Genomic DNA, 25,554 nt, shown 5'->3' with positions numbered 1-25,554 from the left:
TTTTTCAGAAGCGACCTGGCCACAAATGATAGCTCAACGAAGTGACTCATCATCATCACGTGGAAATGTATCGCATCAGCCAAATACAACTAAACCCGTGACGTTGATTCTAAATGTGGAGGGAAAAACCGGAGGGCCCGGAGAAAAATCCACGCGACTACGGGGACAAAGAGACACGCCAACTCCCAATATAATAAAGCAGGAGTCAGGGTCGCAATCCAACCCACGACCTCCTGCATACCAGGCGAGGTAGTCAACATCTCCTAGCCACCGCTGCGGAGTTGGAAAATGTGCTCACATGGTGATGAAAGGCGTCGCTACGAATCTATGGTTACTTATTTGTTTATGAGCGACTCGCTCACCTTTTCTCTAATGTGCACCCCTGTCGCTTTATTCGCATAGTTCGTTAAAACCTGCCGACCCCCCCCCCCCCCATCCTTACTGGACACCTGTGAACGACATAAAAAGCTTCGTAGCTCATCGGATTTCCTCTCCTTGCGGTCTAAACCATGTAAAGGAGTTTCGCTTCCGATGCTCTGCAGTTGCGTGCCGAGCAGTGTGTGCGACTGGACCCGTAGCTTCGGGGTGAGAGGCTCTTCTCTGCCACGACCCACCAGCTTCTTGGGGTAAGAGGCCGCGGGCGTCACGACATCATAACAGTGAGCGCTAAGCGATGCCGCTGCCAGCGGCTTGTTCTGAAAGACAAGACGGCAGCGGGGGGGGGGGGTGGAAAGCACGTGGGGGGGAAGCACGTGGGGCGGGAAGCACGTGGAGGGGGGGAGCACGTGGCGGGGGAGCACGTGGGGGGGAAGCACGGAGGGGGGGGAAGCACGTGGGGGGGGGGGAAGCACACGGGGGGGGGTAGCACACGGGGGGGGGGGGGGTGAGGCGGGGGGGGGGCAAGGAGAAAAGCAACAGATAAAGCATTTGGCAGAAGCAGGGACGTTTCAAAGCAACGTTTCCACTTTGCTTGCTCACGCCACCGGCCGGCAGATGGGGCTTTCGCTAGGCAGCAGCGGTGAGTTGTAGGGAGCCCTCTCCGAGGGAAATTTTGGCCTACTCTTCCACTCCTTGGCCAGACCGTCTTGGAAGAAGTGCCGGGTTACACCACACCCATGCTGTGCCCCCACCCCACACGACCTGCCGATCGGCCGACCGCGGTGAGGTCACTCATCATGTTGGGTGGGCAAAGGCTGATTTGAGAAAGTTCCACCCCCTCCCTCCCCTTGTTTTGTCAGCTGCTGCGCCGGGGAGGTCAAATCGAACCGGCGATCTCTGGATTGCAAGTCGAGTGCATTTGTGCGTGCGATTCGTTGTGGGAGGCGGTGGTGGAGCGGTTAGCGCTACGACCACGGTGACCCAAGTTCGATTTCTGCTCAGGGCCAACACCGGTGACGATTATCTGTAGCAGTCCTGGGCCTCCCCTAGATCTACTCAGCCTCAAATTAGTACCTGGTGTGATGTGTAAACATCGCCACTGGGGAGACAAAGGCAGCTGGGTGGTGGTGCTGGCCACCCATCTCCTTGTGTGTCATGCCAGCCTTCATAGGTGCTCACTAACAACACTTGCCCCTACAGTCTGTTCGGGCTAAATGGGGGATCTTTGTCTTTGTAATTCATATGGAGGAGGCTCGTGAAGGACGCTACTGGGCAGTTGGAGGCAGTCTTCCTCCAACAACAACGGAGGGCGGAGGAGCGACGCTCACAACAACGAGTGGAGCACCGTGCGGCTAAAATGGAGCGATTTGGTTCCGTAAGAGGGGTACAGCTGGTGCATCTACCAGTCATCACGGTCAGCTAACCCATGGCATCTGGGTCGGTCTCATGACCTTCTGCCAGCAGCGAGCCTTCGCAATTCACGTGGCCTCAAAGTGCACCTAGCCTGGCACAAACATTGTGGTGACGTCACTGTCATTTAGTGGCGAATGGTGGTTATTAATATTGATTTATATATTCGAATCAAAACAATTATTAGAAGCACTTTGTCAATCCACTTCTGGATGAAGGCCACCTTCTCCCTCGCTGTTTTCGGCACGCTTGGCTGTTTGACTGGACTTCACCTCGCTGGTCTAAACTTAAACAGTTTTTTTTTATTTTACCCACTGAGCTATTAGCTTCTTTATCAAAGCTACTTGGCTATCGCAAATAATAGTTCAACTAAGTGGCGTATCATCGTGTGGAAATTTATAGTAGCAGCCAAATACTCTCAATGCGTGACGTCGATTCTAAATGAGGAGGGGAAAAAACGGAGGACCCGGAGAAAAAAATCCACGCAACCATGGGGACAAGAGAGACACGCAAACTCCAAATATACAGCAGCAGGCGTCAGGGTTCGGGATCGAACCCACGATCTCCTGTAGACCAGGCGAGGTAGTTAACATCTCCTAGCCACCGTGATGATGATGAGAGTGCGAGAGACATGCAAACTCCAAATATACAGCAGCAGGCGTCAGGGTTGGGACCGAACCCACGACCTCCTGTATACCACGCGAGGAAGTTAACATCTCCTAGCCACCGTGAGATCTAGCCCACGACCTCCTGTGTACCAGGCGAGGTAGTTAACATCTCCTAGCCAACGTTGGATCGAGCCCACGACCTCCTGTATACCAGGCGAGGTAGTTAACATCTTGCCCCCCCCCCCCCCCCCATGGCGCTTCGGTGAAGGGGTTAGGAAACGCGGAGGACCGGTTTGGATACCAGTCGCCACGACAACGTTAGCCGTGCTCTGGAATCGACCTGACGCTTCCATGCTCCCCACCTTCACCAACCCCACACTGTCCAACGTGGTGAAGTAAGGACAAACAGACCTCTCCCCACCCCCTCAACGAACCACACAGCACAGGGCGGGGAGGGGGCCACCTCATCCAGCAGTGGATTGGCAACAGAGGCGTCACGCGTGCCTGCGCACGACCGTGTCCATACGCTGGGTTGCGTTCGGCTCGAGCGGAATCTCCCGCGATGGCTCCGCGAGAAAAACTCACCTCCGTGTTTCGCGATAATTGGACGTCGCCCAGCCTGCAGGCGAAAACAAAGAGGGGGTGGGCACACAATATGCAGGAAAGAAGCGTGCATGTTAGCGTCCAGTCAAGTGAAGGCCCTCAAATGTATTTGAACGAGTTAGGCGGTACATCGGCAATGCACGGTATATAAAATAATAATTAATACAAAGATAAGAATACATTGGAAATAATATATAATCTAATAAATATAATGAGATTTCGTGCAATATTAATTTCTTTTCCCATGCCTCGCAACCCCCGGTCACAGAATCTTGCGGGGTTGTTGGTGGTGCGCGCCGAAATCGGTTCCCGCGACGCCGTAGCCGGTCGGAAGACAGAATCGTTCATAACGAGCGGCTCCAACACGCGAAGCTTTGCACACGGCCTGTTGCTACATAGCAACCCCCGCCACGATGGCCATTGGCTGGCTCAGTGTTCCCAAGGGGGGGAAATTTGTTCTCGTGCCCTACACTTGGTCGGGACTGTTGCTCGATTCAACGGGACCCCAATTAAACGGTCAATGTTGACCTCGATTCAACAGGACCCCAAATAAACAGTCAATGTTGACCTCTCTTCTTTTTTTTACACGCTTTCATTTAACTCACTCTGTCTGTTGTTGTCGTTGTTGTTGTCGTTCTTGTATCCTCAAATCTTGTAACTCAATTTTAACCCACTTCCCAATGTGGTATCGACTGCAAACTTGGTATACTTATGTCATACTGATGACAATGCTATATTCTATCATAAAAAATATATATATTTTTAAACATTCGTTTTCATATGTTATGTTTCGGCTTGGGTCTAATTGTCCACGGTCAACTGACGTTGGCTGTAATTGACCACGGTCCCTTACGTTGTGGCAAGCTTCGGGGCCACTTCCTGGAGTCGTGGAGTTCTTCCATTACTAGTAGATTTCATAAAAGTGTGTTAAAAATTTTTTTAAATATTACTTATTTTAGCTAGTCTCAGTAGACCGAATTGCGTCAAACTTGGCGACAGGAGTCAAAAGACCGATTTTAAATTAGTTTTTACTGTTTTACGAGGAGCGGGTGTGTAATGCTGCACAACGTGTGCCGCCAATGCGTCCACTTCTATTGACATCACGGTTTGCTCAACCCAGGCCCCCAAGAGAGGCCAAGCACTCGTGCTCACCCATTCGCGCTCTTCCTCATCCTCTTCTTCATGATGACACAGACCCCGACGGCGATGCCCATGACGATGATCAGCACTCCAAGTCCGACCCCTATCCAAACGAGAGATCCTGGTCCACCGTTTACTCTGGAACCTGTGCCTGCAGTGGGGAAAGGAGGCACCATGGTTGGCTAGGTAGACGTCAACTAACCTCGCCTGGAATACAGGAGGTTGTGGGCTCGATCCCAGCCCTGACGCCTGTTGTTATATTTGGAGTTAGCGTGTCTCTCTCTCCCCGTGGTAGCGTGCATTTTTTCTCCGGGACCTCCGGTTTTTCCCTCCACATCTAAAAAATAACGTGCATTGAGATTATTTAGATTGTTTTGCTGCTATAAATTTCAACATGAAATCCTGATGATACCTGTATATTTGGAGTTTGCGTGTCTCTCTCTCTCTCCGTGGTCGTATGGATTTTTTTCTCCGGGTCCTCCGGTTTTTCCCTCCACATTGAGAATGAGCATCAAGCGTTGATATGATTTGGCTGCTATAAATTTACACATGACGATGATGAGCTACTTCGTCGAGCTATTTTTCGTGGCCAGGACGCTTCTGACATAGAGCTGTGTAGCTAAGTGGGGCCTTACACGTGGTAAAATAAAAAAAGTACATTTGTAATAGTGAGTTACCTATATAATGGTAAGTATCAGACTTCATCGCGACTCCACTTGAAGAAATCGGGCTTGAGGATGGGAGTCTTGATTGCGATTCCGGTGCCGAAGCGCACTCAGATCCAAGCAGGAGATTGACAAAGTGGAGTTCCCAATTAAATCGAATCCAAATTTTAATCATTCAATCGCTGGATGTCCGCGACTCGCCAAGTGAACGAGTTCCCAGTGACATCATGGGACCTCCTTTGCCAGTACCAAAATATGAGAATAGGTTTTCCCCTTATTTTTGGCAACAAAACAGGTGTTAAGATGTTAAAACGCCAAACTGAAACCTTTTTACAAGGAATCATGTCTTTATTAACCACAATGGTTGTGGTCAGAATGCAAAAAAAAACATACTCTGATAATATATGCATTGTCATTTAAACTGATTGGTCCACACCAGAGACAGCTTTCTTTCGAGCCTAGTCTCAAACAGTGTTAGACCAGACCTGTTCTTCACCTGAGGATGGCTGCTTGCATTGTGGCCGAAACGTCGTGAGAATTGTATTATTTTATTATGTTTTATTTTATTATTTTATTATCTCCCTTCTACGTGACTTTACCGAAAGAACCAAGAAGAGTGTTAGACCAGTTACCTGGCATGGTGGTTGGCATGGTGGTGGGCTGAGCGGGCGCATAGGTGATGTTGACTTCGATCTCGTCAGCGTCCGAGCCCACGTAGTTCACAGCAATGCACTGGTACATCCCGGAGTTACTCACAGCACGATCTAGAGTCAGCGTGCTGTGGTCAGAGCCATTCATATGTGTACCATTCCTGCAAAACACAACAGAAGCGATAACATCAAAAACACCTTTTTTGTAAAAATTCTGCCCAATCCCCCCCCCTCCTCCACGCCCACACAGGTTCACCCCGTATGAATGTTTTAACGTATTTTATATATGTTACGTATGTTATGTATGTAGTTGTATGTTACGTATGTTATGTATGCATTATGTTGTACGTATGTTATGTATGTTGTTATGTATGTTCTTCTTGGTTCTTTCGGTAAAGTCATGTAGAAGGGAAATAATAAAATAATAAAAATAAAACATCATAAAATACAATTCTCACGACGTTTCGGCCACAACGCAAGCAGCCGTCCTCAGGTGAAGAACAGGGCTGTCGGACGCTGTCTTTCCGACAGACATGTTCTTCACCTGAGGACGGCTGCTTGCGTTGTGGCCGAAACGTCGTGAGAATTGTGTTTTATTTTTATTATTTTATTATTTCCCTTCCACGTGACTTTACCGAAAAAACCAAGAAGATGAATCCCTGCAGTAACGAAAGCTTTAAATCGAAAGTTATGTATGTTGTCACGTATGTTATGTATACATGTTGAACTTCTTTCCCACCGTACGTAGCCAATCGGAGGTGCGAAGAAGGTCAACAGACTCCGGCGTCGTGGCGTGAGATGAAGAAGCCGTTCGCAAATCTCACGGAGCAGTTTCAGCACCCCCCCCCCCGCCCCCATCGCGTGAGAGAACGATCCGCGGAAGCGGACGTCGGAGAGCTACCTCCAAGATTCCCTTCGAGCGACCTCTGGGCGCTCACGCAGTCAGGGGCGCAGCACTTCCCCCAGCCACCGTGCCACTTGGGATGCAACGTTCGTAGCGCGTGACGGTGGAACAGACACATTATTTGGATCCTCAGGAGCTGGAATTTATCCAAATCAAATTTCACGAGCAATAATTTTTATAATAGTATTTTTGGGTTAGATTGCATAGGTGTGAATGTGTCGTTAAACGCGCCACCACCACCTGACACAGACAATTTAGTAAGGGTTTGTCACGTGACCAAAACGTGGCAATTAATTAAGAAAATTAAAACTTTTTATTTTACCAGGTAAGGCCCCACTGAGCTTATGTCACTCTTTCTCACGAGCAACCCGGCTATCACAAATGATAGCCTGACGAAGTGGCTCATCATCATCATCATCACCACGTGGAAATTTATAGCAGCCAAATAACTTTAAACACGTGATGTCGATTCTAAACGTGGAAGTAAAAACCGGAGGGCTCAGAGAGAAATCCACGCGACCACGGGGAACGAGAGAACACACAAACTCCAAATACACAGCAGGCGTCAAGAGTTGGGATCAAACTCAGACCTTCTGTATACCAGGGCGAGGTAGTTAACATCTCCAAGCCACTGTATCAGATCGCATCGTGAGAAACGACATGGTGGCAACCTTACCGACACACCAGAACCCTCACCTCATCCACGAGTACTTGGCGCTGGGATTGGCGTCGGCAAGACAGGTGAGAGTGACCTTGATGCTTCCCTCTTGCATGGGGCCAGTGACTCCACTGATCGTCGTCACCTCCGGCTTGTCTGCGAATGGTAGAATACGCAAAACTTCCCTCGTCACCGCCGCCACCGCTACTACTCCTGTCGTGTTTCCGTGTTGTGTTTGTTGTTGTTTGTTGGTGTAAACGTTCATAAAGTTAAATGCCAATTTCTCACATTGACATTACTAGCCCCGGCCACTTCTTTATGACCCTTGAGCTACACCCATTTCAAACATTTTAAAACAGTCTGCCTCAGTAGCAGACCATGCTTTCCCAACTGATGATGGACGCTTGTGTTGCGCCCGAAACGTTGTGATTTATTTTTATTTTATACCTACGTGACTTTACCCAACGAACCAAAGATATTCCTGCAGTCGCGAAAGCTTCAAATCAAGTTCATATCGTATTTTATACTTTAATACCACAGGTGCTTTCACAGCACAAAACTTTTCGCCTGTCTGCTTCTGAAACAAAAGTCAATTCCTCAGTGGGCTTTGCCTGGTAGGATGCGGATGCTTTAGTATTTGTATGTGTTTGTGTTTGGATGAATTGTTTACCTTTCATGTACTTTTAAATACTCGACTGTTTTTGTACTGTTTGTTGTTGTTACATTCTAACCCCATGCCTTTAACTGGACATCTGTGAAAAGTAGCTTTATAGCGCATCGGATTCCTCCAGGGTAAATAAATACTCTGATTTGGCGACGTGGTCCAAATTAGAACAAACATGTTACATTCGTCTATGGGACCCTTTAACATTAAGTATATCTGACCCTTTAACATTAAGTCTATGGAACCCTTTAACATTTAGTATATCGGACCCTTTAACTAGAAGTCTATGAGAAACACACACAGCAATATCGCCCCCGCCATTGTGAAACTACCGCAGACTATGTCCTTGAAACATCACGCCGTCCTACGTGATTGCCCTGAACATCATAAACGGTGTGAACACCAACGACTTGCTACATTCCTTTTGTTATTATAATTTACTGCATGTCCGTCCAGTGCTCACGGAGCTGCATTGGCAACCGGTTGTTGACAACGAATACATGATTTAAAGGTCGCACTCATTGCACACACAAAGTGTTCGCCACAAATGAACCACAATACCTCGCTGATTTCGTAAAGGAGCATAAACCATCATCACGTGAACTCCAGTAGTCATCTTCGCAGCAGCAGCGGCTTTCGGCTAAGCCATCGAACAAAGACGGTGGTCACCACATCGTGCGCTTTCAGATGCGCTTCTGCGACCGTCTGGAACGCTCTTCCTTCCTATACTAGGAAGCCACTGTAAGCTGTGTACTTTTAAATCTAGATTTAAAACTAATTTCTTTATAAACAGCTATTTTGTGTTCAGTTTGTTGTCCTGCCCCCCCCCCCCCCCGCACCTTTGATTAGCATGGTTGGCTTCGTACGGCGCACGAAAAAAGTTCAATATACATAGATTTAAGTGGAGCTTTAAAAACGGACCAATTGTCGGGGCTGGTAAAGCACTTGGCACATCTTAGACGTGAAACGATATCATCGCCCAGTATTGGCAGACTAACTTCTCATTTGTAGGCCAGCACTGCATACACCTTGTGCCACATAGGGACAGCTGCCACTGGGGGTCCCCAGCAGTGTTCAAACGCAGGGATTAAGTTTGGGTACCCACACCTCTTCCAAGTCATCTGGTTTGTGTGGAAGAGTAGGCCAAGTTTCTCTCGAGTGGGTGGGAGGTCCTTCTGTCAGCAGTGGTGTGCGCAAGCAATTGCAGGGCTGTGCCTTCACCCCTTATTATCCGTATGCAGTGGTACATTGTCTTGTGCTTACCAATACTCTGTAAAAACTATAAACGAAACTATTTTTCATTTTACCAGGTAAGGCCCACTGAGCTAACATCACTCTTCTTCAGAATCAACCTAGCTATCACAAATTATAGCTCAACGAAATTGCTTATCATCGCATGGAAATGTATAGCAGCCAAATAACTTAAACGCGTGGTGATGGTGATTCTAAATATGGAGGGAACAAGTCGGAGGACCCGGAGAAAAATCCACGCGACCATGGGAGGAGAGAGAGAAACGTGCAAACTCCAAATTTACAGCAGGCATCAGGGGTCGGGATCGAACCCAAGAACCTCCTGTATACCAGACGAGGTAGTTAACATCTCCTAGGCACCACGGAATGGTGGGAAACACAACTCACAGTGCACATTGAGAGCGACGATCTTCTCGATCTGATTGACGTTCCCAGGCTGCGTCACGACGCACGCGAGCGACGCTTTGTGCATCTCCTTCGTCGGCTCCAACCGCAGCTCCCGCGTCACGCTGATGGAGCCATTTTTGTGATCGATGATGGTGCCCGCGTCATCCTTCAGGGCGTCCAAGAAAAAGTGGCTTCCCGAGACGTTCTTCAGAGTCCAGGCTATCTTCGCCGCGGGGTTCCCGTTGGCCGCTACGCACGTCGCCGCCAGCTGAGACGCCACGCGACCAGACACCAGGGGAGCCGGGCCCAACGCCAACGTCACCTCTGGCGTCACTGAAACAATGGCGACGCAAGGCGGCGGAGGTCGTGAGCACAGTGTCTGGGTTTGTTGTCGTCGTCGTCATCATCGTCATCGTTGTCAGAGACCCAATGCCTCTGTGTCGAGGCCATAAATGCAGAGGGGGGGGGGGGGGGGCAGAGAGAGAGAGGTGGGTCTGCTGGGGCCGCTGCTGGAGCAGAGAAATTAGCATGTCAATGAATCCACCCCGACGCGACCGTGGGAACGAAGATCGAATGTCCCTATGAGAGCCTGGCAAATTAATAATATAAAAATGTAATAATATTAACGTGTTTAAGCAAACAGATTGTCCACCGCCGGCTGCATTAAATAATTAAGTTGCGTACTGAAGCCAATCGAACAGGTTAGGGGCCGTCCATAAATGACGTCACGCGATTTTGGACGATTTTTGACCCCCCCCCCCTTCGTCACACGGCGTCACAAAAAGTCACACCCCCTCCCCCTCAAATATGACGTCACAAAGCTCTGCCCCCCCCCCCCCAAAATAAACATACTTCAAATCGCTTTAAACTATTGTCATTGTAGTGCGTATTTAATGTGTCGCTGCACTCTGATGTTGTAGGAGAAAACATTTATTAAAAAGTATATTTAATTAAGTAGAACGTGTTGTCCATATTTATTTAAAGTTGCGCATTTTGATGTGACGTCACATTTCTCAAACAACCCCCCCCCCCCTCGTCACAAATGTCTGACCCCCCCCCCCTCGGTGCGTGACGTCATTTATGGCCGGCACCGTACGTACTAAATGTATGGCCCCTTACCCTAGTTTCAGGAGGGTGTTGCCACGGTGGCGAGATGTTAACGACCTCACCTGCTATACAGGGGGTGGTCTGGCCCACCTCTACTGAACGGTGGTGAAGGAAGAGCTTCATAGCTCATCGGATTCCTCCTCCTGTGGCCTCAGTAAAAGATTCTGAACAACGACATGAACCACTTTATTTTCTCGTTAACCTCGTCAATGAAACGATCCACATCGTTACCGATTGAACTCACCGACCACGATGAGGTTGATATTCGCCTGGCTATTCCCTTTTGTTATCGTGAATTTGCAGATGTAGGTGCCGCTGTCCGAGGCGCGCAGCGCGCGGATTGAGATGGTGGCATCGTTGTTTCCGTGACCAAGGAAAGTCAGGCGCCCGTTTGACTTATCATCAATCAAATGAGTTTGACTTTTTGCTAAGAGCGCAAGCGCTGGATTTGTTTCCTTCGCCCATGCCATCTGTATGACGCGGTCGCTTCCCTTGTAGACGCAGCGCAGCGTCACGTCTCCTCCGCTCCCACCGGACGCTTCACTGTCGTGGTCGATCTCCGATGTAATATTCTGGGCACCTGCACACGCAAAGAGACAGAGACATACACTCATATACACATACAAAGACATACACATACAGACACACAAAGACAAAGATCCCCCGTATAGCCTTAACAGACTGTTGGGGCAAGTGCTGTTAGCGAGTAGCACCTATGAAGGCCGGAACGGCACACGAGGGGGTGGGTGGCCAACACCACGCCGGGCCGCCTTTGTCTCCCCAGTGGTGATGTATACACACTGCACAAGGTACACAATTGAGGCTGAGTCGACCTAGAGGAGGCCCAGGACCGCTTCAGATAATCGTCACTGGTATTGGCCGTGAGCGGAAATCGAACTCTGGTCGCCGGGTTCGTAGCGCAGCATAGCGCTAACCGCTACAAAACATAAACACATCCACACACAAAGACAAAGATCCCCCGTGTAGCCTACACAGGGTATTGGGACAAATGCTTTCAGCCAGCATACAATAACCACCATTCACTACGGCGCCTGTGCCAGGCCAGGTGCAACGTTGAGGCCATCACGTGAAGTGTCAAAAGCTCGCAGCTAGCAGGAGGTCAAGGGACAGACCCAGCAGGTGCCTCGGGTTGTCTGACTGAGATGACTACTGGAAACGTCTCCAGACTCTTTATCAATTGGGATCACACACACAGCAACATCAGCATCATCGTCGTCATCCTCTATAGCAAAAAGCTCTGGTAGCACCCTCCTGAAAAAGAGTATTAAGACTCGGCAAGACTTTGCTGGTAAACAAGCGGAATTGTAATTTAAGAAAAATACTGTTAATGGAGAGCAAGGCCGTAGCCATGGAGTCAACATTGGGGGGGACCAAATCTTCCAGGGTGTCTGGGGGTCCCAACCCAGAAAAATATCTAAATTTGAAAACTCATTTCCTGCCTAAAATATTTTTAAAAAATCACTAACACATGGGATGGACTTTTTATTTATTTTTGACAATGTCTAATAGTGTATTGTATTACATTGCTCTGTTTTTACTTTTTTACCATTTCTTGTTTCATTGTATGTAATGGCAGAGATTAGGGATTCATAAAGTACAACCATAAACACAATCATATGAACAGAAATCTATGCATTGCTTTATATGAAGACAAGTCCAGATATTGTGGCCAAGGTTTAGCAAATTGTTGTTTTTTATTTACATAGCCAGCAATTATTTTGTAGCAATATATTGGGGGGACATTTTGAGCATATTTTAATATTGGGCGGGATGTGTTCCCCCAAATATATATTATATTTACAGCCTTGATGGAGAGATAGCCAGAGATTGAATCCCAGCGCTTGGCCTAAGAGTTTCAGACACAGCCCTTTATGAGCCCCCAAACAGTAATTGGAACTCTTCACGTTCTGCAGATGTAGATGCCATTGGTTATTCACGTTCTGCAGACGTAGATGCCATTGGTTCTTCACGTTCTGCAGACGTAGATGCCATTGGTTATTCACGTTCTGCAGATGTAGATGCCATTGGTTATTCACGTTCTGCAGATGTAGATGCCACTGGTTCTTCACGTTCTGCAGATGTAGATGCCACTGGTTCTTCACGTTCTGCAGATGTAGATGCCATTGGTTATTCACGTTCTGCAGACGTAGATGCCATTGGTTCTTCACGTTCTGCAGACGTAGATGCCATTGGTTATTCACGTTCTGCAGATGTAGATGCCATTGGTTATTCACGTTCTGCAGATGTAGATGCCATTGGTTATTCACGTTCTGCAGATGTAGATGCCACTGGTTCTTCACGTTCTGCAGATGTAGATGCCATTGGTTATTCACGTTCTGCAGATGTAGATGCCACTGGTTCTTCACGTTCTGCAGATGTAGATGTCACTGGTTCTTCACGTTCTGCAGATGTAGATGTCACTGGTTCTTCACGTTCTGCAGATGTAGATGCCATTGGTTATTCACGTTCTGCAGACGTAGATGCCATTGGTTCTTCACGTTCTGCAGACGTAGATGCCATTGGTTATTCACGTTCTGCAGATGTAGATGCCATTGGTTATTCACGTTCTGCAGATGTAGATGCCATTGGTTATTCACGTTCTGCAGATGTAGATGCCACTGGTTCTTCACGTTCTGCAGATGTAGATGCCATTGGTTATTCACGTTCTGCAGATGTAGATGCCACTGGTTCTTCACGTTCTGCAGATGTAGATGTCACTGGTTCTTCACGTTCTGCAGATGTAGATGTCACTGGTTCTTCACGTTCTGCAGACGTAGATGTCACTGGTTCTTCACGTTCTGCAGACGTAGATGCCACTGGTTCTTCACGTTCTGCAGATGTAGATGTCACTGGTTCTTCACGTTCTGCAGATGTAGATGTCACTGGTTCTTCACGTTCTGCAGATGTAGATGCCACTGGTTCTTCACGTTCTGCAGATGTAGATGTCACTGGTTCTTCACGTTCTGTAGATGTAGATGTCACTGGTTCTTCACGTTCTGCAGATGTAGATGTCACTGGTTCTTCACGTTCTGCAGATGTAGATGTCACTGGTTCTTCACGTTCTGCAGATGTAGATGTCACTGGTTCTTCACGTTCTGCAGATGTAGATGCCACTGGTTCTTCACGTTCTGCAGATGTAGATGCCACTGGTTCTTCACGTTCTGCAGATGTAGATGTCACTGGTTCTTCACGTTCTGCAGATGTAGATGTCACTGGTTCTTCACGTTCTGCAGATGTAGATGCCACTGGTTCTTCACGTTCTGCAGATGTAGATACCACTGGTTCTTCACGTTCTGCAGATGTAGATGCCACTGGTTCTTCACGTTCTGCAGATGTAGATGCCACTGGTTCTTCACGTTCTGCAGATGTAGATGCCACTGGTTCTTCACGTTCTGCAGATGTAGATGCCACTGGTTCTTCACGTTCTGCAGATGTAGATGCCACTGGTTCTTCACGTTCTGCAGATGTAGATGCCACTGGTTCTTCACGTTCTGCAGATGTAGATGCCACTGGTTCTTCACGTTCTGCAGATGTAGATGCCACTGGTTCTTCACGTTCTACAGATGTAGATGCCACTGGTTCTTCACGTTCTGCAGATGTAGATGCCACTGGTTCTTCACGTTCTGCAGATGTAGATGCCACTGGTTCTTCACGTTCTGCAGATGTAGATGCCACTGGTTCTTCACGTTCTGCAGATGTAGATGCCACTGGTTCTTCACGTTCTGCAGATGTAGATGCCACCACCGCCATCTATTGCACGTATGCTGAACTTACGACTCTCGGTCCGGACGGGCAACTGGACATACGGAGAGGTTTGTTTGTATCTCTAAAAGTTCGTTAGTCGATTGTTCCTAAGTAGAGAAGTCCCTGTAACAGGCAACGTTTCAGGCATTGGGCTTCCTCCATAGCGCATACATGTGTGTTTTAGCTGCTCTTGTGAAACGCGGCAGCAGCACGCGACGAACCTTGCTCTCACATGGCAGAGCGGCTGGGAAAACGCTGCCCTCTACTCATTTTGCGTGGCCCAGAGGTCACTTGAAGAACACGAGACGTCAGGAGGTAGCTCTATGATCTCCTCTCCCGTGCAACGTTCTTCTAACGACACAGCGCAGGCATCGTGGGCTGACCGTGTTCGGTGAGAAGATTTTTCTTCTCGTGGATTCTTTATCTTCTTCGTGTGAAGACGCGAATAATAACATAAACCTGGGTGGTGGTGGTGGTGGTGGTGGGGGGTAAAAATCGGCGGCGTTGGAAACGGCAGCAAACATTTTTAAATTAACCACCGCCCCACCCTCCTTCAACCCACCATCATCAAGAGCGACCTGAGATGGCAAACAACTGGTGAACAGTTTCCATGGCATGTGCTAAAGGCTGTATTTGACCAGTGTGAGAAGAAATCTGTGTGAATGAGAGCGTGCAAAGCCACTGTGTGTGTGATGGGCGAGTGTGGGAAGCGGTAGTGTAGCAGGTTAGCGCGCTGCGCTACGAACCTGGCGACCAGAGTTCGATTCCCGCTCACGGCCAACACAGGTGAAAATTATCTGAAATTGGTCCTGAGACTCCCCTAGGTCGACTCAGCCTCAAATGAGTACCTGGTGAGGTGTGTAAACATGGCAACTAGGGAGACAAAGGTGGCCGGGCGTGATGTTGGCCACCCACGCCTATGCGTGCAGTGGCGGCTTTCGTAGGTGCTAATCGCTAACAGCACTTGCCCCAACAGTCTGTTCAGGCTATACAGGGGATCTTTGTCTTTGTGGTCATTATTGGAGCATCCTTCACAGTGCTGGTCATTCCAGGTTTTTGTGAAGGCAGGGAAGCGTAGACGCGGGAGCAAATGCCCACTGAGATGTATGGATCTTTTTCAGAAGAGATTTAGCTATCACAATTTATATCTCAACGAAGCGGTGTATCATCATCACCATCACCACGTGGAAATGTATAGCGGCAGCAAAATACACCTAAATATGTGATCATTCTAAATGTGGAGGGGGGGAAAGGCGGAGGAGCCGGAGAAAAATCCACGCAACCACGGGGAGAGAAAGAGAGACACGCAAACTCAAAATATACAGCAGCAGGTGTCAGGGTCGGGATCGAACCCACGACCTCCTGTAGACCAGGCGAGATAGTTAACATCTCCTAGCCACCGTGATGATGATGAGAGAGAGAGAAACAAACTCCAAATATACAGCAGGCTTCAGGATCGAACCCACGACCTCCTGTATACCAGGCGAGGTAGTTAAAATTTCATAGCCACCGTGATGATGATGAGAGAGAGAGACACACAAACTCCAAATATACAGCAGGCGTCAGGGTCGGGCTCAAACAGACGAACTTCTGCATACCAGGCGAGGTAGTTAACATCTCCTAGCCACCGTGGCGCCCCCCGACCAATGAGCTTGGTTTTTTTTGTCTGCACAGCAAATTTCGTAGCTGTGCAGTAGCCTATAACACGTGGCAATCTTGGTCAACACCCATTCAGACACGATTCAATCCCAAGCGCAGCGATTCTATTCACCGTAATACATTCTCAGTGGAATCGGCCTCAAGGGGGTATCTGGTGCGTTGTGTAAATCGTCGCCACGAGGGAGACAAAGGCGGCCGGGCGTGGTGCTGGCCACCCACCCCCTCGTAAGCCCCACTGCCGAACTTCTTAGGTGCTGCTCGCTAACAGCACTTGCCCCAACAGTCTGTTACAGGCTATACGGGGGGATCTTTGTCTTTTGTTTTGTGCATTTGTTTGTTGAACTTCTATCGCGCCGTACGTAGCCAACCTTGCTAATCGGAGGTGCAGGGGTCAGGTGGTGGCCCAGACGCCATGGTCCGAGGGACGGACCGTGGTGGATCATCATCTGCTGCTGCTGTCGACAGCAGCAGCAGAAGATGATGACCGACATCGTGGCCAGACAGGGCGATGCGGAGTGCCCGTTACTCGCGAGACAAAATCACTTCCGCATTTCAACGGGAAAATGGAAGTTGCGTTTTTGTCAGGTGTCAAATGCCACGCGTTGACTATTTTCCCCCACCCACATCCTCGTTTGCCGTGCCGGCCTTCATAGGTGCTGCTCGCTAACAGCACTTGCCCCAACAGTCTGTTCAGGCTATATGGGAGATCTTTATATTTTGGGTGTATACACACCGTGTGTGTATGTGTGACAAAGGCGGTCAGGCGTGGTCTTGGCTACCCAAACCCTCGTGTGTTTTAGGAGCCCTAATAGGTGCTCGCTAACAGCATTTGCCTCAACAGTCTATTCAAGGATATACGGAGGATCTTTGTACATACAGGAGGAAGTCGTGGCACAGCGGTTAGCACACTCACTACGGACCCAGCGACCCGAGTTTGATTCCTCTTAATTGCCAACATTGGTGATGGGTGTCATGGTGGCTAGGATATGTTAACTACCTCGCCTGGTATACAGGAGGTCGTGGGTTCGATCCCGACCCTGACGCCTGCTGTATATTTGGAGTTTGCGTGTCTCTCTCTCTCTCATCATCATCACGGTGGCTAGGATATGTTATCTACCTCACCTGGTATACAAGAGTTCGTGGGTTCCATCCCGACCCTGACGTCTGCTGTATATTTGGAATTTGCGTGTCTCTCTTCCCGTGATCCTGTGGATTTTTCTCCGGTTTTTCTCTTCACATTTAGAATCGTTTAAAGTATGTGGCTGCTACCATACATTTACATGTGATGATGATAAGCCACTTCGTTGAGCTATCATTTGTGGCCTGGTCACTTTAAAAAAAAAAGAGCTATATAGCTCAGTGGGCCTTAGCTGGTAAAATAAAATATATCTGAACTGTTCCTGGGCCTCCCCTTGGCTAAATCGGCCTTCAATAAGTACCTGGTCTGTAAACATCGCCACTGGGGAGACAAAGGCGGCCAGGCGTGGTGCTGGCCACCCACCCCCTCGTGTGCCGTGCCAGCCTTCATAGGTACTCGTGAATAGCACTTGCCCCAAGAGTCTGTTAAGGCTATACGGGGGATCTTTGTCTTTATGTGCGTGTACATAGTGGATGTGTTTGGAGATGTGTGTGTCTGTGTATACGAGTGCACTACTAAGTGGTGGGGTCCTTACCATCAGCCCCATCAAAACTGGGTTTATTTTGTGCCACCAAACACTCCACCCCCTCAACTCCCCATTGGTGATGGTGCAGCTGTGGAGAGAGTGGGAAGAGGTCTCCATATCTGGCTCAGTGTGCTTATGGACCAGCTCCGTTTTGACGGCGGAGGTCTCACTCCGAATCAATCGAGCGGCATTATCTCTCCATCGACCGCTTAGCGCTGTGTGGAAGCAACCTGGTCTGTCGCTCCACACAAAGCTTCGGGCCTTCTCAGTCAGTCATGCCCCTCCCTTCTCTACGCTTGCGAAATGTGGGGCCCTCTAATGGAACATCTGCACTGACCTGCCTACCTACGATCCATCCTTGGTTTAACTAGACTGGATTGTGTGAGGAGCTCAAAGATCCTGGTATAGATATGGACACAGCCCAATCAGTGAGCTCCTCCAGCAGGCAAGGCTGCGTTGGCTGTGTCATGTAGCCCGCATGCCCGGCCACTGCATGGCCAAGCAGCTTCTGTTTGGCCAGATAAGATGGGGGCTAAACGGACACGGCACGGGCTAGAGAAGAGATGGATTGATGCGGTACCGAAGGATTTGGAGCTGAGTGGACTTGCAAATGATTGGTTCCAGCGGTGTCAAGAGGTTCGTGAAGGACGCTGCTGGGCAGTTGGAGGCAGTCGCCCTCCAGCAACAACGGAGGGCAGAGGAGCGACGCTCACAACAACGAGCGGAGCGCCGGGCGGGATAAAATGCAGCGAGTTGGCACAGTGGGCAGCACAGGTGGTGCATCTGCCAGTCATCTCAGTCAGTCAACCCATGGCACCTGCAGGGTCTGTCCCGTGACCTCTTTTCAGCAGCGAGGCTTTTGACAACTTCACGTGGCCTCAAGGTGCACCTGGCCTGGCACCAATAGAACCGTGGTGACATAACAGCCAACTTTAGTGGCGAATGGCAGCCGCAGCTGTACGCGCGGGTCCGAATATTGGTGGAACATTTGTAAAGCTGTGAAGGATGCGTAAGTGTACGCTTCTGCATTGTATTTTTAAAACTTGGCTCAAACCGAGGGCAAAACGGTCAACGTGCGGAATTTTACACCGACAAAAAAAGACGCAAACTCGCATTTTCCCGTCGAAAATGTGGAAGTGATTTTTTTTCGTCTCGCAGTAGCGGGCACTCCACATTGCCCTCTCTGGCCACGATGTCGGTCATCATCAGCTGCTGTCGACAGCAGCAGAAGTTGATGATCCACCACGATCCGTCCCTCGGACCGTGGCGTCTGGGCCACCACCTGACCGCCGCGCCTACGATTAGCACGGTGGGCTACGTACGGCGCGAAAGAAGTTCAACAAATATACGTACAAACCAAAAGACAAAGATCCCCCCGTATAGCCTTAACATACTGTAGGGGCAAGTGCTGTTAGCGAGCACCTATGAAGGCCGGCACGGCACGCGAGGGGATGGGTGGCCAGTACCACGCCCGACCGCCTTTGTCTCCCCCAGTGGCGATGTTTACTACACACCGCACCAGGTACTCATTTCAGGCTGAGTCGACCTAGAGGAGGCCAGGAGGACCGGTTCAGATAATCGTCACTGGTGTTGACCGTGAGTGGGAATCGAACCCGGGTGGCCGGGTTCGTAGCGCAGCGTAGCTGGCCGCTGACCGCTAAACCACCGCTTCCCACTTACGGACAGAGACACAAAGATGAAAAAGACAAAGATCCCCCCTATAGCCCTAATAGGCTGTAGGGGCAAGTGCTGTTAGCGAGCAGCACCTATGAATGCCGGAACGGCACACGAGAGGGTGGGTGACCAGCACCACGCCCGACCGCCTTTGTCTCCCCAGTGGCGATGTTTACCACACACCGCACCAGATACTCATTTGAGGCTCAGTCGACCTAGGAGAGGCCCAGGGACCGGTTCAGATAATCGTCACCGGTGTTCGCCGTGAGCGGGAATGGAACCCGAGTGGCCGGGTTCGTAGCGCAGCATAGCGCTAACCGCTGCACCACCGCTCCCCACAACCGGCTCAATCACTCACTCCCTCAACCACCTTACTCGGTCGACTCAGCCTCAGTCGAGCGCCTGATGCGACGTGCAAAACACCGCCACTCGGGGGAGACAAAGGCGGCCGGGCGTGGTGGTTCTGGCCACCACCCACACCCCTCGCTACGAACAACGCGGCTCGGCCCCAAACGGTCCGCTGACGGCTATTGAACCGGGCAAGGTGGGGGAGTGGACATTGTATCGTTGTGGATATTGCCTCGCAATCTGTGTGTGGGCGGGCGTGTGAAACGCGACTCAGATGTTGCGCTTCCCCTCCCCCGCTCCGCCGATGACACACAGGACACACATGTGGGGCCGTTCACTTCCTCAAACGAAGGACGAGATTGTGAAAAACACAAGAGGGAAAAAATCCTCCTGCAAACCTCCTCTTCCTCCTGGATACCGTACTGCACTGTACGCCGCACTTTTGTCTTGTCCCAGGGTTTGTCACAATGCGAGTTACATCAATGCCGGTGGCTAGGAGATGTTAACTCCCTCGCCTGGTCTACAGGAGGTCGTGGGTTCGATCCCGACCCTGACGCCTGCGGCTGTATATTTGGAGTTTGCGTGTCTCTCTCTCTCTCTCATCATCATCACGGTGGCTATGATATGTTAACTCCCTCGCCTGGTATACAGGAGGTCGTGGATTCGATCCCGACCCTGACGCCTGCTGTACATTTGTAGTTTGGATGTTATCTCTCTCGCTCTCTACCCTGTGGTCACGTGTTTTTTTTTCGGCAGGTCCTTCCGGTTTTCCGTCCAGATTTAGAATCAACATCACGCGCATTGAGTATTTGTCTCCTACACATTGTCACGTGATTGATAAGCCACTTCGTTGAGCTGTTATCACTCGTGATGGCCAGGTCGCTTCTGAAAAAAAAGCTATATAGCATTCTAGATTTGAAGCTTTCGTGACTGCAAGGATTCATACTCTTAGCTTTTTTCGGTAAAATTAATAAAAATAAAATAATAATAAATATTTTTATTATTTTATTTGTATTAACTTTGATTTTAAAAAATGTATTTAAAATTAATAAAAATAAAATAAATCATTTTTATTATTTTATTAACTTTAATTTATTTTTTTTACCTACGTGACTTTACCGAAAAAAGCTAGCTATATAGCAGCTCAGTTGGGCCTTACCTGGTCAAACATTTTTTAAGTTGTATCGTTTAAATGAAAGTGGAATGTCTCACAACATCACAAGAGGGGAGAGAGCTACGTGTGAAAGTGTTTGTCTTGAGCGGTGGATTGTTAGGCAAGTGACGCACACACACACACAAAATACTGGACTTGAAAGAGCCGGTGGATTTCATGTGGGCGGCTACCTGACTCGCGCGTCAATATGCCAACACCCCCCCTCCCCCCCGGGCTCGAAACAAATCAGGGACAAATTTCGATTTAAAGCTTTCGTGACTGCAGGGATTCATCTTCTTGGTTCTTTCGGTAAAGTCACGTAGAAGGGAAATAATAAAATAATTAAAATAAAACATAATAAAATAATTATCACGACGTTTCGGCCACAACGCAAGCAGCCGTCCTCAGGTGAAGAACAGGTCTGTCGGAAAGACAGCGTCTGAATGGGCACCACCAGGCTTGGCAGCGTATATTTAAGCTGGGTTGGAGGGGGGAAGGGGCGCCTTGACAAAGGAATTTGCATATCAAGATCAATTTAGCATATTTATGGCAAATGCAGATATGGGATTAGTCACTACTTGTGGAATACGTACGAGGTTGGGGGGGGGTTTCAAAGTCATATTATGCCCGTGCATTATGCAGTATGCAGGATCAGGGACAACACAGCAGGTAGCAGACCCCTCAGTTGATGTGCCTCACTGTCCGAAAGTTTGCGAGTTCAATACCCGTTCCCGTTTTCACCGAGCCCACTATTGCCGAGATCATTGATATATCATCGACAGACGCATATTCTGTCACCGAGTAATGCGAGAGACGCGGGTGCATAGGAGGCAGACTTGTCTGAAACCGAGATTGCCCCGGCCATAACTGGCAAGTTTGGTAGCCTTACCTACGACCAAAATAGCCAAAATGAAAGATGTGATAAGAGGAAGACCTTAAGCAACTCGAGGTGGTGGTGGCGAGGCTGGATATTTGGTCAAATGAGGACGATCAACTACGGCAGAAGGCGAAGACCTAAAGCCAAAACTACGAATTATTATTTTTGTTTAACCAAGTAAAGCCCAACCGAGCTATATAGCTCTTTTTCAAAAGCGACCTGGCTATCGCAAATCAAAGTTCAACGAAGTGGCTTATCGTCACATGCAAATGTATAGCACACCTAATAACTCTAAAACGCACCGTGATACTAAATGTGGAGGGAATAACCAGAGGACCCGGAGAAAAATCCATGCGACCACGTGGAGAGAGAGACACCGCAAACTCCAAATATACAGCAGACATCAGGGTCGGGATCGAACCAATGACCTCCTGTAGACCAGGCGAGGTAGTTAACATCTCCTAGCCACCGTGATTGATGATGATGATGAGAGAGAAACCGCAAACTCCAAATATACAGCAGCAGGCGTCAGGGTCGGGATCGATCCCACGACCTCCTGTATACCAGGCGAGGGAGTTAACATCTCCTAGCCAGGGTGGCACCCAGATTGTGGTGGTGCGGGGAAAGAATTAAAGCGGAACTTGGAGGTCTGTAATCGACTGCGAAACAGCTGCAAGTCAGAGAAAAGAAACGGTAATTTGGTAACGAAGATAATCAACTGTATGGAGAGTTCATGGGCATCACACGGCAGCGTACGCATAAAATGGGTACCACATTGTGGGGAAGCCAAGAGTGTCTGGTCGCGCTACGGATTGATTGGCGCCATACCACAGAGGCATGCAGAATTTCCACCGTCGTATCAGATAAGCACCAGCTCAAATTTGAGAAGGGATGATCATGAACTTGAATTTGTTACGGTGAATAAAATCACTGCACTTGGGATTGAATCGTGTCCGAATGGGTGTTGACCAGGATTACCACGTGTTATTGGCTCCTGCAAGGATATGAAAGTTGGCTGTGCAGCCAAGGAAGTAAGGTAGATATTATCGACATGTTATCTACCTGGCTTGGTATGCAGGAGGCCGTGGGCTCCATCTTGACCCTGACGCTGTATTTTGGAGTTTGTGGGGGCTCTTTTCCCGTGATTGTAGGGATTTTTCTCCGGGTCCTCCGGGGTTTCTCTCCACATTTAGAATCAACATTGCGTATTTTAGAGTATTTTGCTGCTATACATTTCCACGTGATGATGATGATGATGAGCCCACTCCGTTGAGCCATCATTTGTGATTGCCAGGTCGCTTCTGAAAATGAGCTACATAGCTCAGTGGGGCCTTACCTGGTAAAAGAAATACATGTGAATAATTTATTGGACTTTACACCGATGCTTTCGTGTCTACGCTTCCCCGCCTTCACAAAAACCTGGACTGACCAGCACGGTGAAGTATGCTCAAATAACCCCCACAAATACAAACGAAGATCCACCAAATTTCGATTTGAAGCTTTCGTGACTGTAGGGATTTATATGCTTGGTTCTTTCGGTAAAGTCACGTAGAAGGGAAATAATAAAATAATAAAAATTAAACAATACAATTCTTACGACGTACCGATTGCAACACACGCAATCATCGTCAGGTGTGAAAACCACGTTTGTGGTGAGAATTTTATTGTTTTATTTTTTATTATTTTATGAGTTCCCTTCTACGTGACTTTACCGAAAGAACAAAGAATATAAAATATCCACCACTTAGCCTGAACGGAATGTTGGGGGCAAGTGCGGTTTGCGAGCACCAATGAAGGCCGGCACGCCACACGAGGGGGTGTGTGGCCAGCACCACGCCTGGCCGCCTTTGTCTCCCCAGTGGCGATGTTCACACACTCATTTGAGGCCGAGTCGACCTAGGGGAGGCCAATAATTGGTTCTGATCATCATCGCTGGTGTTGGTAGTCGTGAGCGGGAATCGAACACGGCTCTATGCTGGGTTTCGTAGCGCTAATCTGCTACACTACCGCTCCCCAATGCACACACACGGGGAGAGGAGAGGCCTTCATCCAGCAGTGGGTAAACAAAAGGGGGATGGATATGTTCAGCGTGGAAATACGTCCACCGCTTTGGGACGGCGATCTTCTTTTGAGATTAAGATGCTCGTTTACATTGAGCCTTGCCCGTAATGTTAACAATTACCAAAGGAAAGGCTGAGTTAAGGATCATAATTGCGCCACTGTTTAAGATCTAACAAATGATTTGGGAGGTCATTCAGAGGCCAGAGACTCTAAAATGGCAAAAACCCGAAATAATGGATTTGAAAATCCAGATTTCTGGCACTGCATGCGATTATGTATGTACGTGTGTGTGTATGTATGTCGAACTTGTTTCGCACCGTACGTAGCCAAGCGTGCTAATCGGAGTTGCAGGGGAAGGACAACAATCTAAACACAGTCTATGGGCAGTGTTGTGTCTATGGGCAGTGTTTAGTCAATGGGCAGTGTTGAGTCTATGGGCAGTAATCTTGATTTGAAGTTTTCGTGACTTCAGGGATCCATACTCTTTGGTTCTTTCGGTAAAGTCACGTAGGTATAAAATAAAATAAAATGGGCAGTGTTGAGTGTATGGGCAGTGTTGTATGTATGAATGTATGTTGAACTTCTCTCGAACCGTACATAGCCAAGCGTGCTAATCGGAGGTGTGGGGGAAGGACACCGAACTAAACACACAATAAGCAGTTGTAAGTAAATGAGTGTTTCAATATCGTTTTAACCCAGGTTGTCAATTGGAGCGAGTTTATTGTCTTCGCCCGGCCACCAATGACTGCTACATATAAAACTAAACGATTAAACTCTTATTATTTGACCAGGTAAGACTCACTGAGCTATATAGCTCTTTTTTCAGAAGCGACCTGGCTATCACAAATGATAGCTCAACGAAGTGGCTCATCATCACGTGGAGATGTATAGCAGCCAAATACTCTAAACACATGATGTTGATTCTAAATGTGGTGGGAAAAACCGGAGAACCCGGAGAAAAATCCACGCAACCAAGGGAAGAGAGAGATGCAAACTGCAAATATACAGCAGGCGTCAGGGTCGAGATCGAACCCACGACCTCCTGTATACCAGGCGAGGTAGTTAACATCTCCTGGCCACCGTGATGATGATAAAAGAGAGAGACACGCACACTCCAAATATACAGCATCAGGCGTCAGGGTCGGGATACAACCCACGACCTCCTGTACACCAGGCGAGGTAGTTACCATCTCCTACCCACCGTCCCCCCTCCCCAAACCTGGTTTAAGCAGAGTTGTGACAGCTGATACCTGGATTCGAATTTCGAACTCTGGCTCTGAAGTGGGTGACCCGTTTCAATGTCTCTCACTCAAGAGAGAGTCCCAGGCCAGTGAGTGAGTGTGTTTTAGACTCTCTTAGTCACCCGGGCCACCCGGTCTAAGCAGAGTTGTGGCAGCTGATACCTCGCTTCGAATTTTAATCCCAGGCTCGCAAGCGATGCCAGCTGAGTGTCTTCCCGACTCTCTGTGTCACACCCCAGCCACTTCGTCCTTGTGGAGTTTATTTTATTTCTTAACTCGTGACCCCCTGGGAAAAAAAACCCCCGTCGGGAACGTCAGGATGTTGCAATGTAACGACGCGAGGGAGTTTGCGGAATAAAACATGAGAAAGACGTGACCTTCCTAAAGCTGCACGAGGCCAGGCGTAGCTGCGATGGTGGAGTCGCAGCCACACATCAACCGAGGACTTTGAAACATTCGCTCCACGCACTGATGCACAACTCAGAATTTGACTGCCGTATCCCAGAGTGGTTTGGGGTTGTTCCCACGTAACAAACATGTAAAAAAACAAATACACAGGGAGGAAGAGAGGAACAGAAAATACGGGTCAAACGAGTAATTGTAAACGTAACTAAACTATTAACGTTTTTTTTATTTTAGCACGTAAGGCCCCACAGAGCTCTGGGTCTCTTTTTTTCAGAAGCGACC

At 48.7% G+C, this 25,554-nt stretch overlaps 1 protein-coding gene across 2 annotated transcripts in view; it reads right to left on the bottom strand.

The window, feature by feature from the left end:
- The window catches only part of LOC144737140 (nectin-1-like), a 31,128-nt gene that overhangs the window by 4,894 nt on the left and 680 nt on the right, over positions 1–25,554 (bottom strand). The window contains exons 2-8 of one of the 2 annotated variants that reach the window (XM_078619848.1): positions 10,670–11,005; positions 9,319–9,651; positions 7,055–7,172; positions 5,437–5,615; positions 4,152–4,290; positions 2,982–3,015; positions 615–695 (exon numbers count right to left, since the gene is read on the bottom strand). In XM_078619848.1, the coding sequence (XP_078475974.1) occupies positions 615–695; positions 2,982–3,015; positions 4,152–4,290; positions 5,437–5,615; positions 7,055–7,172; positions 9,319–9,651; positions 10,670–11,005 (1,220 nt within the window). The remainder of the gene's footprint in view (positions 1–614; positions 696–2,981; positions 3,016–4,151; positions 4,291–5,436; positions 5,616–7,054; positions 7,173–9,318; positions 9,652–10,669; positions 11,006–25,554) is intronic. The other variant, XM_078619849.1, reaches the window with a different exon arrangement.

This window comes from Lampetra planeri, chromosome 65, assembly GCF_965212315.1.
Source record: "Lampetra planeri chromosome 65, kcLamPlan1.2.h2, whole genome shotgun sequence".
Lineage (NCBI taxonomy): Eukaryota > Metazoa > Chordata > Hyperoartia > Petromyzontiformes > Petromyzontidae > Lampetra > Lampetra planeri.
Note: the sequence above shows the minus strand (reverse complement) of the source record. Positions and strands in the feature narration are given on the sequence as shown.